The sequence below is a fragment of the Trifolium pratense genome, linkage group LG4 (genome assembly GCF_020283565.1).
Source record: "Trifolium pratense cultivar HEN17-A07 linkage group LG4, ARS_RC_1.1, whole genome shotgun sequence".
NCBI classification, from domain to species: Eukaryota; Viridiplantae; Streptophyta; class Magnoliopsida; order Fabales; family Fabaceae; genus Trifolium; species Trifolium pratense.
The window spans coordinates 40,774,305-40,789,460 of record NC_060062.1 but is presented as its reverse complement, the minus strand read 5'-3'; the positions used below and the strand labels follow the sequence as shown (position 1 = coordinate 40,789,460).

General features: G+C 33.8%; 2 protein-coding genes across 4 annotated transcripts; both read left to right on the top strand.

Annotated features, from left to right (window-relative positions):
* The first annotated feature begins 938 nt into the window (after nt 1-938).
* LOC123923556 (probable protein phosphatase 2C 35) lies at nt 939-4,076 on the top strand. Its single transcript, XM_045976253.1, has 5 exons — nt 939-1,096; nt 1,365-2,436; nt 3,230-3,361; nt 3,488-3,622; nt 3,707-4,076. Exons 2-5 carry the CDS (start codon nt 1,528-1,530, stop codon nt 3,707-3,709), a joined length of 1,179 nt encoding a protein of 392 aa, XP_045832209.1. The 5' UTR covers nt 939-1,096; nt 1,365-1,527; the 3' UTR covers nt 3,710-4,076.
* A 2,621-nt stretch (nt 4,077-6,697) lies between these two features.
* LOC123923790 (pyruvate, phosphate dikinase 2-like) lies at nt 6,698-14,298 on the top strand. 3 transcript variants are annotated; one of them, XM_045976524.1, is made up of 20 exons: nt 6,698-6,953; nt 7,089-7,352; nt 7,530-7,586; nt 7,731-7,964; nt 8,646-8,783; nt 8,961-9,123; nt 9,217-9,452; nt 9,591-9,719; nt 9,825-10,004; nt 10,265-10,402; nt 11,100-11,264; nt 11,365-11,526; nt 11,607-11,696; nt 11,847-12,163; nt 12,453-12,582; nt 12,829-12,957; nt 13,085-13,222; nt 13,431-13,508; nt 13,629-13,720; nt 13,830-14,298. In XM_045976524.1, the coding sequence occupies exons 2-20, from the start codon at nt 7,116-7,118 to the stop codon at nt 13,870-13,872; spliced, it is 2,856 nt and encodes a 951-aa protein (XP_045832480.1). In that variant the 5' UTR covers nt 6,698-6,953; nt 7,089-7,115; the 3' UTR covers nt 13,873-14,298. The 3 variants fall into 3 exon arrangements, with proteins under 3 accessions (XP_045832480.1, XP_045832479.1, XP_045832481.1); XM_045976523.1 differs by having other exon boundaries at nt 6,706-6,953; nt 7,063-7,352; XM_045976525.1 differs by having other exon boundaries at nt 6,706-6,953; nt 7,060-7,352.
* The last annotated feature ends 858 nt before the right edge of the window (nt 14,299-15,156 follow it).

Sequence of the window (15,156 nt, the reverse complement as noted above, 5' to 3'; positions counted from 1 at the left end):
GATAACTGACATATTTGGTTTATATTATAGATCACATAAATTAGTTACTCAATAAATCTAAAAAATTGACTTTTACTTATAATTAAAGTGAGAGTCGTAGCTTTTAACTTTACCGTGATGATTCAATCTTTTAAATTTATCATTATAACGGTCACCTAACTTGGAGTATGAATAAAATTTGATGCAATAGAATTTCAAAATTGATATTCATGTATAACATGTGGGAGAGTATGATGGGATCACACAACAAGTGAATGCATCAACTTAAGCAAAAAAATCACAAGTGTCTTAGATCACAATAAATTAAAGATTTTTCCCATTCACAACCCTAAAAACCAAGTTACACTTCAAAATAACCGATATATCCTAAAATTGAAATTAAAGTTCCTATCTTCATCACATAAAATCTTAAAGAGAGTGTATTCACCCGCGACTCAGCCGATAAATTTTTTACTGTAGTAGCATTTTTCGAAATTTTTCAAAATCAAAAACAACATCATCTTTATCCGAAAGTGATCTTATTGTTCTGATTTTTTGAATTTGCATGGGTGAACATGAATTTAGTTGACATTTATCTAGGTAAAGTAAGTTAATATATGCCTTATAATCTTATAATACACGACCATATTTAAATTTAAGTACACGTAAAGTTTAAAAATTTAAATTTTAATAGACATATGTACATAAACTGAGTAGCTCAATTGGCAGTGGAAATGGATTGAACACGTATTTGAATCTCAGATACGTGGTTCGATTCCCAACTTCACTAGAGAGAGGTGGAGAAGATCGTGAGGGGGACCAATCTGAAACAAAAATGTAGGGACCATTTTACTGATTAAGCCGATTATAAACTAATAAATTGAAGAACTAATTGGTTTTCTTAGAAGACAGGTTAGTTTTTGTTTGTGCAGAAAGAAATCGACTAATGCAAATATGCAACAACACACAATACAAGAATCTCATATCTTCCTGTTTCCCTGTCTCTTTCACTCCAAGATTCTCCTCGTCAACTTGTCTTTGGACGGTTCCTTCTTCATTAGGGTTTTCCATGATCCTCTGTTTCTCTTTTATGCAGGTGCACTGCACCCAACCAAAGGTACATCCTTTTTGTCTCTTTCCTAGAACCTTCATTGCATTTTCTTCTTCTAAAAACACTTGCACCTTTTTCTCCCAAATTCAAAGTCTCTACCTTTTATTTCCATATTTTGTTGACTCAGGGTTCTAGTTTTCAACACCTAATTCGGCTCAAATTAGACTCTTTTTTGGTTTCTTTGCACAATTGGATAAAACCCACTTGTTTTTTGCAATCGAATTTGATAATTCCCAGCTCAAAATTACTAATTTTGTTCTGATTTTGCTCCTAGGGTTTGTACATGATTCCCAATTTCAAAAGGTTCAATTTTGGAGTGACAATGCAGAGGAGTTACTGCTTCCTACAAGCTTGATTTTTTCTATGATTTGAGTTTCATGTCTTGTTTATAAAAGCATCATATCATAAGATTCATAACAAAGGTCACTTTTTGAAACATGGGTTGTGTTCATGGCAAGGGTTGCTGTGTCAAAAATTCTTCATCTGATGGAGACTCTAGAAAACATGGCTTCCATCATAGCCATAGGAAGAATATACTTGCTCAGAGAGTATTGAAAAATGTTTCTGTTCCTTCCCACAACTTTGTTTTGGAATATACCTTTCTCACACTGCGAGGATACTACCCGGACTCGCTGGATAAACAAAACCAAGATAATTTTTGTATTAGGACACAAATCCAAGGTAACCCTGATATCCATTTCTTTGGTGTTTTTGATGGGCATGGTCAGTTTGGTAGTCAGTGTTCAAACTTTGTTAGGGATAGGTTGGTTGAAAAATTATCTAATGACCCTGCATTGGTGGAGGATCCTGTTCGAGCTTACAATTCTGCGTTTGCGGAAACCAATCATGAGTTGCATACTAGTGACATTGATGATGCTATGAGTGGCACAACAGCAATTACAGTGCTTGTCGTTGGAGACACCCTTTATGTTGCTAATGTTGGTGATTCGAGAGCTGTGATAGCTGCTAAGAATGGGGATCGGATTACTGCAGAGGACTTGTCGTCTGATCAGACACCATTTCGGAGAGATGAATATGAAAGAGTGAAACTTTGTGGAGCAAGGGTGTTGAGTGTTGATCAAGTGGAAGGGATCAAGGATCCAAATATCCAGCATTGGGGTAACGAAGAAAGTTGGGATGGCGATCCTCCTAGATTGTGGCTTCCACATGGGATGTATCCTGGAACTGCATTTACAAGGAGTTTAGGGGATAGGTTGGCGGAGACAATTGGTGTGGTTGCTACTCCCGAGGTGTCAATAGTTCGGCTTACGCCTAATCATCTCTTCTTTGTTGTTGCTAGTGATGGCATATTTGAATTCTTGTCAAGCCAAACTGTTGTTGATATGGTATGATATGAAACCTTCTCTCTTAGTTCTTTTTCTGGCCCTGAAAACTTTAAATTGTGATTGCAGTCATAGTTGTGGTTACATCACGATAATTGATATTGTGAAGAATTGTGGACAAACGTGTCTGATGCTTTTGAAATTGTGGCTGTGATGTGGTTAGGATGACTTATAATATCTTTACATTGTAGCCACAATTATGGTTGTGGACTGCAATTTAGTGTGGAAATTTTACCAAGTATTTAGACAATATCATCCTAGGTTTAAGATTTGATGACTGGTTTAATCTATTTAGAAATCATCTACTTATTAGAAATCGTATAATCTATCAATGGTATAGACTTTGTCTTGAAAGTCAGGATAAAATTAATGTTTTCTGTATGCAAATATCTGTGTAGTCCTTTCAAAATAAGAGCTACCTACACCATGAGAAATACCATTATAGTATTAGTTTTTAATTGTTATTACCCCATGAGTTAATCGACAACCTCAAATTTCTTGTTTAGCATAACCATGTCTCATTACTTCATTTACCAGGTAGTTGTGCAAATACAATTGAAATAAGAGAGCATAAGAAAAATTGTTTATCATAAGTGCTCATGATATGGGTGTGGTGTAAGCTTCTCCACATTTCATCTGTTAATTAGGTCTATCAACTTATCATATGTAACCTGTTAGTCATACTATAGACAATGATTTCAATGTTTACTTTCCTGTTGCATTACTGTCTAGAGTTTACCTCTGGTAGGATTCCCCTTCGTATCTTGATAAATATGTGTTTTATTTGATGGTGTAGACTGCGAGATATACAGATCCCCGTGATGCATGTGCCGCTATTACTGAAGAGTCGTATAAACTATGGTTGGAACTTGTGAATCGAACAGATGATATAACAATCATCATTGTCCAGATTAAAGGACTTTCTAATGTATGTATTATTGAATGTATTCTTTCATCATCATTTCCTTTTTATGTTTACTTCCTCCAGGCTTGGTTGAAAATTACCTCATCATTTGGTTGACTTGTTTATCTAATTTTTAATCTGACATTGTAGTCAAGTACATCTGGAGTTGAATTAAGTGAGGTCAATGCTGGGACTGCAACGAGAACTCGGAAAGGAACTTCTGATACATCTGCTACCACTGAATTTAATGTTTACTCTCAGTCATCTCAAAGATCAATTGAATCGGTATGATCTCAACTCTCGCGAAATTGTTAAAGTATTTTTATTGTTTGATCATGGTCTGTACCTTTTCCCCTCTTTGCTTTACAGTGATCGAAGAGAGGGGTATTACGGAAGCTCTCCAAGCAAGTCTCCTTGTAGTTTCTCCTAAGTGGTACATTTCTATGTTCCAACTTTTCTGAGTCTTTTCCATTGCTCCTGTACATTTACCGGTATGAGGTGCATTGTCTTTGCAGCAAAAATGGACCTTCTTCAGAAAATAGAAATTACAGTTGGTAAAATTCAAGTTACTTGTTTACCAGCCATACCCTTTTCAGGAAGAAAAAAAATGTTTAACCATACAGAATCTCATCTTGAGAATGGTTTATTGTATCATAAGATAATAAACTTTATCAAATGTTCCTTAAATGCCTTTTATGATTCAAACAAGCAATAATTGAAATCTGGATCCTATTGTCAATTTCATTCAAAATATGCAATCAATTATCAGTTTTAGATAATTTAAAAAAGCAATATACTCAGAGAAGCAGCAAAATGGTTGCTTGCAAAAATAAAGCATTAGTTGTTATTATTATTAGTTTTTTGGATTTTTGTTTACATTCAGCATAATGATAATAAAAATACTTATTTTTTGTGAACAAAAAATAATAATATGCAACAAGATAAGATTCCTAAAATGATGGATGATAAATTCATGTTTTGTGTGTCTTTCGTCTTAGCCATGTGGCATCATTTACTTGGATCTAGAGTACAATGCACTTCGGCTCCACGGGTCCCGTAACACTTTCCAATTATTGTGGAATTTGTAGGGTTTGATTCTCTTGTCTTTTTGATTTTGTGATTATCTATCTTCTTTTTAATTATTTTTAAGGAGCATTTTGGCATTGGCCTGAATCAATTATTTTCAAAGCCTTTCTTTGGAAAGTGACTCAGACTAGATTGCTTATAGTTGAAGAGGAGACAATCATGTATGGTTTTGAGAGGAAGTAACTCAAATTTGTATAGAATTTTGATGATATAAAGGAGTTTTTTGGAGGAAGCCATTGACATGGATGAACCTGAACTTATCTTGCTAAATAAGAACATATCTTCAAAGATAGTTTGGTAAGAAAGAATAAATGCCAATGTTTGGTGTTGCTTTATATGATAATTGGAACTTGGAAGGCTTGAAATTAGTTTTTTTTTTTTTTTCTCAGCTTGTCACTATTGTTATTGATCTGTCATTAAAATTGTCTCTCTATCTAGCCTTGAATTTTTCTAAATGCATATATGTAACTTCAACCTCTCCCTCCCTAGGCTGCTTCAAGTTCAACTTGGATGACTTACATATTTGTTCTTCTAATGTGTTCGCATGATTTCTTAAGCCTGTCTTTTCTTACTGCAAATAAAGAAGGATTAAAGATTCAATTTTCAATCACTTTTGTGGTCTTAATGCTTTAGTTCTGGGTAGACGGTCTACTACTTTTATAATTGGTCTACCATCACCATGTACCAATGCTTAAAATTATTAGAAATTTTAAAGATTTTTGACAATATTCTTTAATAGTAACAAATCATGACTCTTCTTACCTTTATGCTTAAAACAATACAATAATTGACATGAGTTCAATACAACGAGTTAGAAGTTAAGTAGGGATGTCAATTTGACCCATACCCAGCGGGCACTCGCAAAAAATACTCATAACGGATAGTGTAAAACCCCGCATTTTGGGTACGGGCACGGGTATGGATAATTACCCGCAAAAGTGAACGTGTATGGGTGCGGGTACGGGTACCTTAGTACCCACCCCGCCCCATACCCGTATAATATATATTTATTTATTTTATATATATTATTTTGTATAAATTACATATGTATATCAATTTAAAAAAATATAATACTATTAAACTATTACACATTTTTAATAAAAAAATTTATTTATAACATAATACAAACACCATGTGAATATGTCAACAAAGAAATTAACTTTAACATGAGGTTAGTAAATTTTTTGTTTATAATTTTCATGAGTCAACATTAAAATCTTTTTAAAAAAATTAATTATATTAAAACGATATGATATTTTATAATTGATCGATTTATTTTTAGTAAAATTGCGGATAACAGGTACGGGTATGAGTACCTAGGTACCCATAGAGTATGGGGACATGTACAAAGATTGTTATCCACGCGAGTATGAGGATGGGTACATGTATTTTTTCAAACTGCGGGTATGAGGATGAGTACTATACTACCCTACCCATTGTCATCCCTAAAGTTGAGGGTTCAAGTCCTGACAAGATGTAAAAAAACTAACATAATATTTATCGTACTAACAATTTGTCATTAAAAAAAAAGTTACATCTTTATTTTTTTATTTTTTGCTTTAATCAAAATGGTAGTATCAATTAAGTCATTTCAATCATAAAAATGAAGATGAACATTACTTTATATGAACATTACTTTATATTTCAAACTACTAAATTAGTTCGGTTGACAGAGTCATTGTATTATATATATATGGGCAGAGTTCGAATCTCGGTCATCTTACCTATCCACCTTAAGGGTGAAATTTCAAGTCAACTGGGCTACCCGACAAAAAAAAATAATGTTAAAACATATTTAAAATAAGTAAGTTTTTTTGGTTCACAAGTAAAAGTAATAAGTTAACATGATACCTTGCTAGCAAGCTATGGCCAACATTGTTTGCTTTCCTCCTCACAAAACTGATCTCAGTATAATCTGGAAGACTCTCGTTGCATTGCACTTGCTTAGAATGACTCAGCTATGTGTGATATATATTCTTGTCAAACCTCACCGTATAGTTCCAAAAAACAAAGTTCAAACAACCCCATATATCATGTACTTTTGAATCACCGAAAATAGAATAATCAAAAATTGAGATAGGTTTGTCAAAAAAACAAATTGAGATAGAAAATTGATACTAATAAGCTGATTTTTTTTTGTCAAAATAGTTTATTAACTAGAATTTCACCCTTAATATATAAATTTGACCGTCTATTAATATGTGTGCCACGGCACGGACCCTTATCCAGCTAAGGGACAAAAAGCTTAAAGTTGGTACAAAGGTTTCTTATTCACATAAATAAGTAGTGAGCATAATGCAAGTCAAATAAAAATTAGTAGTCATGATGCGACTTATATATATAACATGACACTAAAACCGTAATTTCGTCCACTCATTTCTCATCATACCCCGCTTCATTTTCTCAATAATTTTGAAATATCGTTAAATAATACATACAAACACAGAAAGAAAAAAAATAATACAACTTCTTCCATTTCGATTTTGTGTATTATTATCAGGTCCTCTTTCTAGTTCTTTCCTTTGTTCAGGTACGTCAATTATTTCATATTTGTTCAAATAATAACTTTGCAGCTACCATACATACATGATTTATTTTGGTAAATTATTTTTTGATTGCTTTAATATGCTATTTAGCAGCTCTGAATTAATAAAAAAAAAAACAGAAACATAATCGATCAAACGGACGAAAGATGTCTTCCATAGTAAAAGGAATGATCATAAGAAACACACCAGATTTGTGCAGCAACAATAATAGGCTTTTGAATGGAGTTGGTAGTTGTGGAAGAAGGAGCACAAGGGTGCAGTGGAAGGATTTGCAGTTAAGGCTTAGATCATCAACATGGAAAGGAAGAAGAACAACAACATATCAGCTTCCGATTCGAGGCCAAGCTATTCTTACCCCAACAACACCACCAACCACTAGAAAGGTACACATTAGTTAAATTATTAACATATCTTGTTGATATGTAATGGAAAAATTCACTTAACTACTTGTATTAAATGTTTTTGAATTAAATGAATGATATATTAGGAATACTGACATTATAACAGTGACCAAGAAAAAAAAACTGAAGCTATACTCTTGTTTATTTCTGTTTTAACAGCGGGTGTTCACTTTTGGCAAAGGTAAAAGTGAAGGAAACAAGGCCATGAAGTCCTTGGTAAGCATTGTTTTATTGGTCTTTTAGCATGCTACAAAACTAACCACATTGTGTTTAGCAAAACAAAGCTATTTGTTTTTCATGTAATTAATGACTAAGTTTTGCATTTGAATTGATGAACAACTGCATGTGTGTTAATTGTAGTTAGGAGGAAAGGGAGCTAACTTAGCAGAAATGGCAACAATTGGTTTATCAGTGCCCCCTGGACTCACCATTTCAACAGAAGCATGTCAAGAATACCAAGAGAATGTAAAGAACCTACCAACTGGTTTGTGGGAGGAAATACTTGAAGGCCTTAATTTTGTTGAAAATGAAATGGGAGCTTTTCTTGGGAATCCTTCAAAACCTCTCTTACTTTCTGTGCGCTCTGGTGCCGCGGTAAGAGCCTTTTTCTTATTTGGTTTTATTTTTTCATTATGTTCCAGGAGACTAGGACTTGTTTGGATTAAGTTATTTGAGCTTATCTAAATGCATAAACATTTGTGAGACTGTTTTCAACTTATTTCTATAAGTTCTATAGAATAGCTTATGAAAACAGCTTATTAGCCTATATGACAAATAGTTGGACTTTATTTTATCTTTTGTTATAGAAATAACCTATACATAAACACCTTTATAATAAACACTTATGCTATAAGTGCTTAATTAAGTTGTTTATCCAAGCAGGAAGTGCCTCGACTTATGATCACATTTAGGGTCACCTTTAGTAAGGCATGTGTAAAAGTACAAGAAGATGGTATACGGTTTATATATTTAGGAAGGACATGAGTGCAAACATACAAGAAAAATGTACTGCTATTATGCATTGATTCGGCTCAACTTAGGATTTATATCTAAGGTTTTTAACTTCAAGTTCTTGATGTAAGTAGTTGGTCACTAAATAGTTTAAGCTGCAAATTATGAAATTGGTTTATTTTGATTGTTACCAAGTTCCACTTGAAAACTGAAAAGTACCGTTGTATTTATAGGTGTAATTTGCTTTGACTTAAATTTGATTCGTTTTATGGCGTACTTAACATGTTTATTGCATAAACTTGTTTGTTACTCTACACCTATCAGATTTCTATGCCTGGAATGATGGACACAGTTCTTAATCTTGGATTGAATGATGAAGTGGTTGCTGGGTTGGCTTCAAAAAGTGGAGAGCGGTTTGCTTATGATTCTTATAGACGTTTCTTAGACATGTTTGGAGGTGTTGTAAGTAGTTAGTTCTATTATATCATGTGCACCAAATTGCATTTCGTCCGCAAGGCTTTTTAATTTATAAGTTGTCTTATAAAATCTCAATCCAATACAGTCTCTTAATGAATGTCATTTGTTAGTATCTTCCATCGCGTTTGTTGAAACTTTCTATTGTATATATGTTATATTCAGGTATTGGACATTCCACATTCATTGTTTGAGGAGAAGTTGGAGAAGCTAAAGTATTCAAAAGGTGTTAAACATGACACTGATCTAACAGCCAATGATCTCAAAGATCTGGTTGAGCAGTACAAGAATGTCTACATTGAAGCTAAGGGAGAAAAGTTTCCCACAGGTACTAAGTTCAACACCATCAAAATTTTCATGTTATGTTGCTACACATTCTTATTGTAATCTATCCCCACACTCCTTGATTTACCAATTGCAGATCCAAAGAAGCAACTAGAATTAGCTGTTAAAGCTGTTTTCAATTCTTGGGATAGTCCGAGGGCTAATAAGTATAGGAGCATTAATCAGATAACTGGACTAATAGGCACTGCCGTAAACATTCAATCCATGGTGTTTGGTAATATGGGAAATACTTCAGGAACTGGCGTTTTATTCACTAGAAATCCAAGCACCGGGGAAAAGAAACTTTATGGGGAGTTTCTCATTAATGCTCAGGTCATATATGATTTAATTACTAGTTGCTGCTATTTTATATTCGTAATTTCATAAATCATGCCATTATCATCATATCTACTAGTTGTAAATTACTAATTATTTTTGGTATTGATGTTTCTACAAAATTGTTTATAATAGGGAGAGGATGTAGTTGCTGGAATCAGGACACCTGAAGATTTAGAGACCATGAAAACTTGCATGCCAGATGCATATGAGGAACTTGTGGAGAATTGTAAGATTCTAGAGAATCATTACAAGGATATGATGGTAAAAAATTCACTTCCTTTAGATTTGTTTTACTATTTTTGCATTATTTGTTTGTATCGATAGACTGGCAAGTAATTCTTCTGAAATTGATATATTATATTGTAGGATATCGAGTTCACTGTTCAGGAAAATAGATTATGGATGTTGCAATGTCGAAGTGGAAAACGTACTGGTAAAGGTGCAATCAAAATCGCTGTAGATATGGTCAATGAGGGGCTTGTTGATACTCGTTCTGCAATCAAAATGGTAGAGCCACAACATCTTGATCAGCTCCTACACCCACAGGTATATACTTAGTTGCGACTAACATCATTTAGCTAAATGACCTTTATTTTTTTTATATTTTTTTTTTGGTTTTCACCACCAGTATTCAGCCCACTGGACCCCCTAATTTGGTTCGGGGGTCAGTTCTGGCATCACGTGTTGTTCGATGAATCAATGTTCTTATATTTAAAAGATATGTAGATTTATTTCCATTTTTTTTTTCAAATTTTCAAGTGTAATATGCTCCAGTGTTATTGATTTCTTTAAGTTTATTTGTTTAGTTTGAGGATCCTTCTAAGTACAAGGACAAAGTGATTGCCACTGGCCTTCCTGCATCCCCTGGAGCTGCAGTTGGGCAGGTTGTGTTCACTGCTGAAGATGCCGAAGAATCACATGCACAAGGAAAGAGTGTAATTTTGGTAAGCAATTATTTTTCTTAATTCTTTGTTCTCCTTCATTTCATTATACAGTTAGTAATAGTATCAAGTGGGAGTAAAAAGTTCAGATTGGATGAAAATGTGAGTGTTGAGCAACGTAGTGATATGACTCATATACCTAATGGTTTAAGATTTTGGGTGAATATTATGTGGTGTCCAATTCCAACCCACTTATGTGGTTGGTCTTACTCTTAGTATAATATGGATATCTCCGGTGTTTTGGGCTCCCATGTAGATGAAAAAGATTTGAGGGGGAGATACGTGATGAGTGCATGGCCTGGACTCGCACTCTATGGTGCGGGTATTGAAGTATCAAGTGTGAGTAAGAAGTCTCGCATTTGATGAAAATATGAGTGTTTGAGCAACATATAAATGAGACAGACAGCCCATATTATATCCAATGCCTTAAAGTTAAACAAAGGTGGACACCACATATTCACCTAATTTGTTTAGTTTGAGGATCCATCTAAGTACAAGGAGGGTGTCCAATCCTGTCATGTTGTTGCTCAGAGACCAAGGTGGAGATCTTCCCAGTGTTTAGCCGAAACGCTTATCCGTACGAGATATATTATGGTTAGGATGTATATAATTTCCTAGATTCAGTTTTATGACAGGATAAATAAATCAAAATCATTCATAAGCAATGATTAAATTCTAATACACACTTGCATTATTGAAGGTAAGGACAGAGACAAGTCCAGAGGATGTTGGTGGCATGCATTCAGCTGTTGGCATCTTGACAGCAAGAGGTGGTATGACATCTCATGCTGCTGTTGTAGCCCGTGGATGGGGAAAGTGTTGTGTGTCTGGTTGCTCTGATATCCAAGTAAACGACCATGAAAAGGTAACCTCAGATTCTATATTGTTGATAAATTAGTAAGAGATCTTCTTAATGTTCAAACTTCAAAGTAATCCAGTATAATCACATTCATTTATGATGATAGGTGGTTGTAATTGGGGATAATGTAATATCAGAAGGAGAATGGATCTCGTTAAATGGATCCACAGGTGAGGTGATACTAGGAAAACAAGCACTTTCTCCTCCGGCTCTAAGCGATGATTTGGAAATTTTCATGTCTTGGGCTGATGAAATAAGGAATCTGAAGGTGCTGCTACAGAAATCGAGTTGAATTAAGACATCTAATTCTTGTTACGTAATTTCACTCATACCTTTGTTGTCTACCAGGTTTTGGCAAATGCTGACACACCTGAAGATGCAATAACAGCTAGAAAAAATGGTGCACAAGGAATTGGACTTTGCAGGACAGAACACATGGTACAATAATATTCAATTCAACTCTTTGTTATAGCAAACTGAGAAGTGTGAATGCATTAAAAATGCTTGTATTGTAACTTTTCAACTTTTTGGATCGTGACACATGCTAGTAACAGATAATGATTTTGTGCATGTTTTGTGGTGTTTTAGTTTTTTGCTTCAGATGAAAGGATAAAGGCTGTGAGAATGATGATAATGGCCGTTACGCAAGAACAAAGGAAAGCTGCACTTGATTTGTTGTTACCTTATCAAAGATCAGATTTTGAAGGAATATTTCGAGCAATGGATGGTCTCCCAGTAACAATCCGGTTGTTAGATCCTCCACTTCATGAATTTCTTCCTGAAGGTGACTTGGACCAAATTGTCAGTGAACTAACTTCTCAGACAGGCATGAAAGAAGAAGAAATATTCTCTAGGATAGAAAAACTCTCTGAAGTTAATCCCATGCTTGGTTTTCGCGGCTGCAGGTTTGTCCTCTTCTTATGATGCTTGCACATACCAAATAACTATCCATATCATATGATAGATGTTTAGTTCCTAATTTATAGTAATTCGGTCGTGATCGGTGGTTTTGGAGAAGGGACATAGGGATTGAGGTGATAAATAGGTGACAGTTTCAAGTATAGTTCTAAATTATGGTTCGCAACCACGATTATGGCTGTAATATAAGATTCGCAACGTAACTACAGCCACAATTTAGGACAAAAAAACTATTAATTCGTCATCATGTATGATAATTTGAAATTATTCTAACAGGTTAGGAATATCATATCCAGAATTGACTGAGATGCAGGCTCGTGCCGTCTTCCAAGCTGCGGTTTCAGTGAGTAGCCATGGTATTACTGTTCTTCCAGAGATAATGGTTCCACTTGTCGGTACACCTCAGGCATGATCCTTTTTCTTATTTATTCTGTAATCATTTCTCCAATTTGTTTCATGACTATCATCTACACATAAAACTTGTGCAGAAAAGTCAGAATGTTCTACTTTGAAATATTAACTTCTTTTCCCTTAATAATTTATCTCTTGAAATATAAAATGAAGCAATTTTTCGGAGTTTGATATTAATGAAACTCTAATAGTCTTGTGACATTATTATTATATAATAATCCCAATTCTTTTTAACTAGCAGGAATTAAGACATCAAGTGAGTTTAATAAGGAACGTTGCTGAGAAAGTGTTCTCTGAGATGGGCACTTCTTTAAGCTACAAGGTTGGAACTATGATTGAAGTTCCAAGAGCTGCACTAATTGCAGATGAGGTAATACGTATATTCCTTTGTCTTGAACATACTAACTTGATTTTTAACATGCAATAATGAAAATAAATTAAAGAAAACAATATTTTGTGCTCATTACACTTTCTAATTATATTATTCGTTCGTGTAGATTGCAAATGAAGCTGAGTTCTTTTCATTCGGAACCAATGATCTTACCCAAATGACATTTGGCTACAGTAGAGATGATGTTGGCAAATTTCTTCCTATTTACCTAGCTGCTGGGATTTTGCAGCATGACCCATTTGAGGTTAGTTGCATAGTCGTGTGATATCTTGTCAGGCTTTATGAAATGACTTGAGTGGCGTAGGATAAATGGGAGCTGAAAACAGCAAAAACGAAACACTGTTACTTTTAATGTTATTTTACTTATTTTGTGAATTAGATGCGATGCACTTTGCATTTGCTTAATATATAAATAATGTTTGCTAAATTCGAATTATTGACAACAATTACAGGTACTTGACCAGAAAGGTGTGGGTCAACTAATCAAAATATGCACAGAAAAAGGCCGTGCTGCTAAACCAAACTTAAAGGTAACTAACTAACTAATGCAAATCTAAATAACAAACCTTTGTCACACATCTTGGTTATTCTTAATATGTCAATTATAGTATTAAAACACTGCTGAAATTAATCTATGATGTGATTATTAGATTGGAATATGTGGGGAGCATGGTGGGGAGCCTTCTTCTGTTGCATTCTTTGCTCAACTTGGACTTGATTATGTCTCGTGTTCGCCATTCAGGTTAGACTAGTAACATTATTGTGCATTCGCACGGGACACTTTCATTTTTACACATGTTCGTATGTACTTGTCAAACACTCAAACTAAAAATTTGAGGACTCTTTTGCAGGGTTCCAATTGCTAGGCTTGCAGCAGCTCAAGTTGCAGCGTAAGGAACAGTTATTAGACTGTGTCCTGTGAAGGGTACAACCCATTACACCTGCAAATAGTTGTGATTTATCATTTATTAAACCATATCATAAATAAAAATAAAATGAAGACTTATATAAGGTCAGATAAAACAAAAATACTAACATACTTATAGAAGATAAGGCAAAGGGATATTAATCTAAGAACCTTTGCTTATAAAATAAAATAGAGAAAACATTGTGTAAATATATATTCATACAACATTTCTCTTATAATTTTTTTTTTTTTTCACATTAAGTTTCTTTTATAATTTGATTGCATACCTTGTCTTAGTGTATTTGATGTATAAGACATTGGTGTGGACATATATATAGGTATATCTTTCATTCTGTAAAATGATTGTACATGTTTTATTGGATGACTAATAAAATCTTTGAAATATTCTTCCATGTATCATCTTTGTTCGAATTAATTGATGAGTGATGATGTTGTGCGAGAAGAGGAACATATATTTTGAGTGATATATATGACTTAAGTATACGATTCACCTCTTTTATATATGTTTTGTTTACTCACTTCTTATGTGACAGAGCTAAACAGTTACACTCAAATTAAATTTCTAACATGATTCTAAGAGACTTCATAGCACAGGAGAAGTTTGGCTGTGATTTCTTTTAAAACATGAAGTATTTCTACCTAGTTTTACAAAGGTGCAAAAAAAATTTGGTATCTCTGAAAAATAGAGTTTTGGTCCTTCAAACCTTCAAAACATGTTACGGCATTGCAGAGAAGAACTTAGAATGTAGGTGGGTTCTAAATGTCTTTCATGTATAGTGTTATTCAAGATTTAGCGAAAACAAAACCTAACTGAAATGAACCAAAAAAACAAATCAGTTTAATCCAACTGAATTGTTAATGGTTCATCCTAAATTGGTTTGTTTAATCGAACTGAATTCTTAATGGTTCAAAAATATGTACTCATTTTGTTTAAATTTTAACGTATCATGTATAAGTTTTACACTAAATATACTAATTTTTGTTGACCAGATTTTGTTTATATTTTATGATTTAGAAAAAATAAATCCATTAAGAATATTTGATTTTCCATGTCATATAAGGGATTATGAGTTTGTTGAAGTTGGCTCTTTATCGCTTTTTGTGCATATTCTTGTTCTCATTTAAGAATATGGGGTGTGGAAAGTTGTTTGCTTGCATTATTAATATATTTGGGCCGAAGCGGAGGCAAAGTTGGACCTATTTTTGAACCCAATAAAACATAAAGGGTAGTTTTGACTTTTGACTTGCTC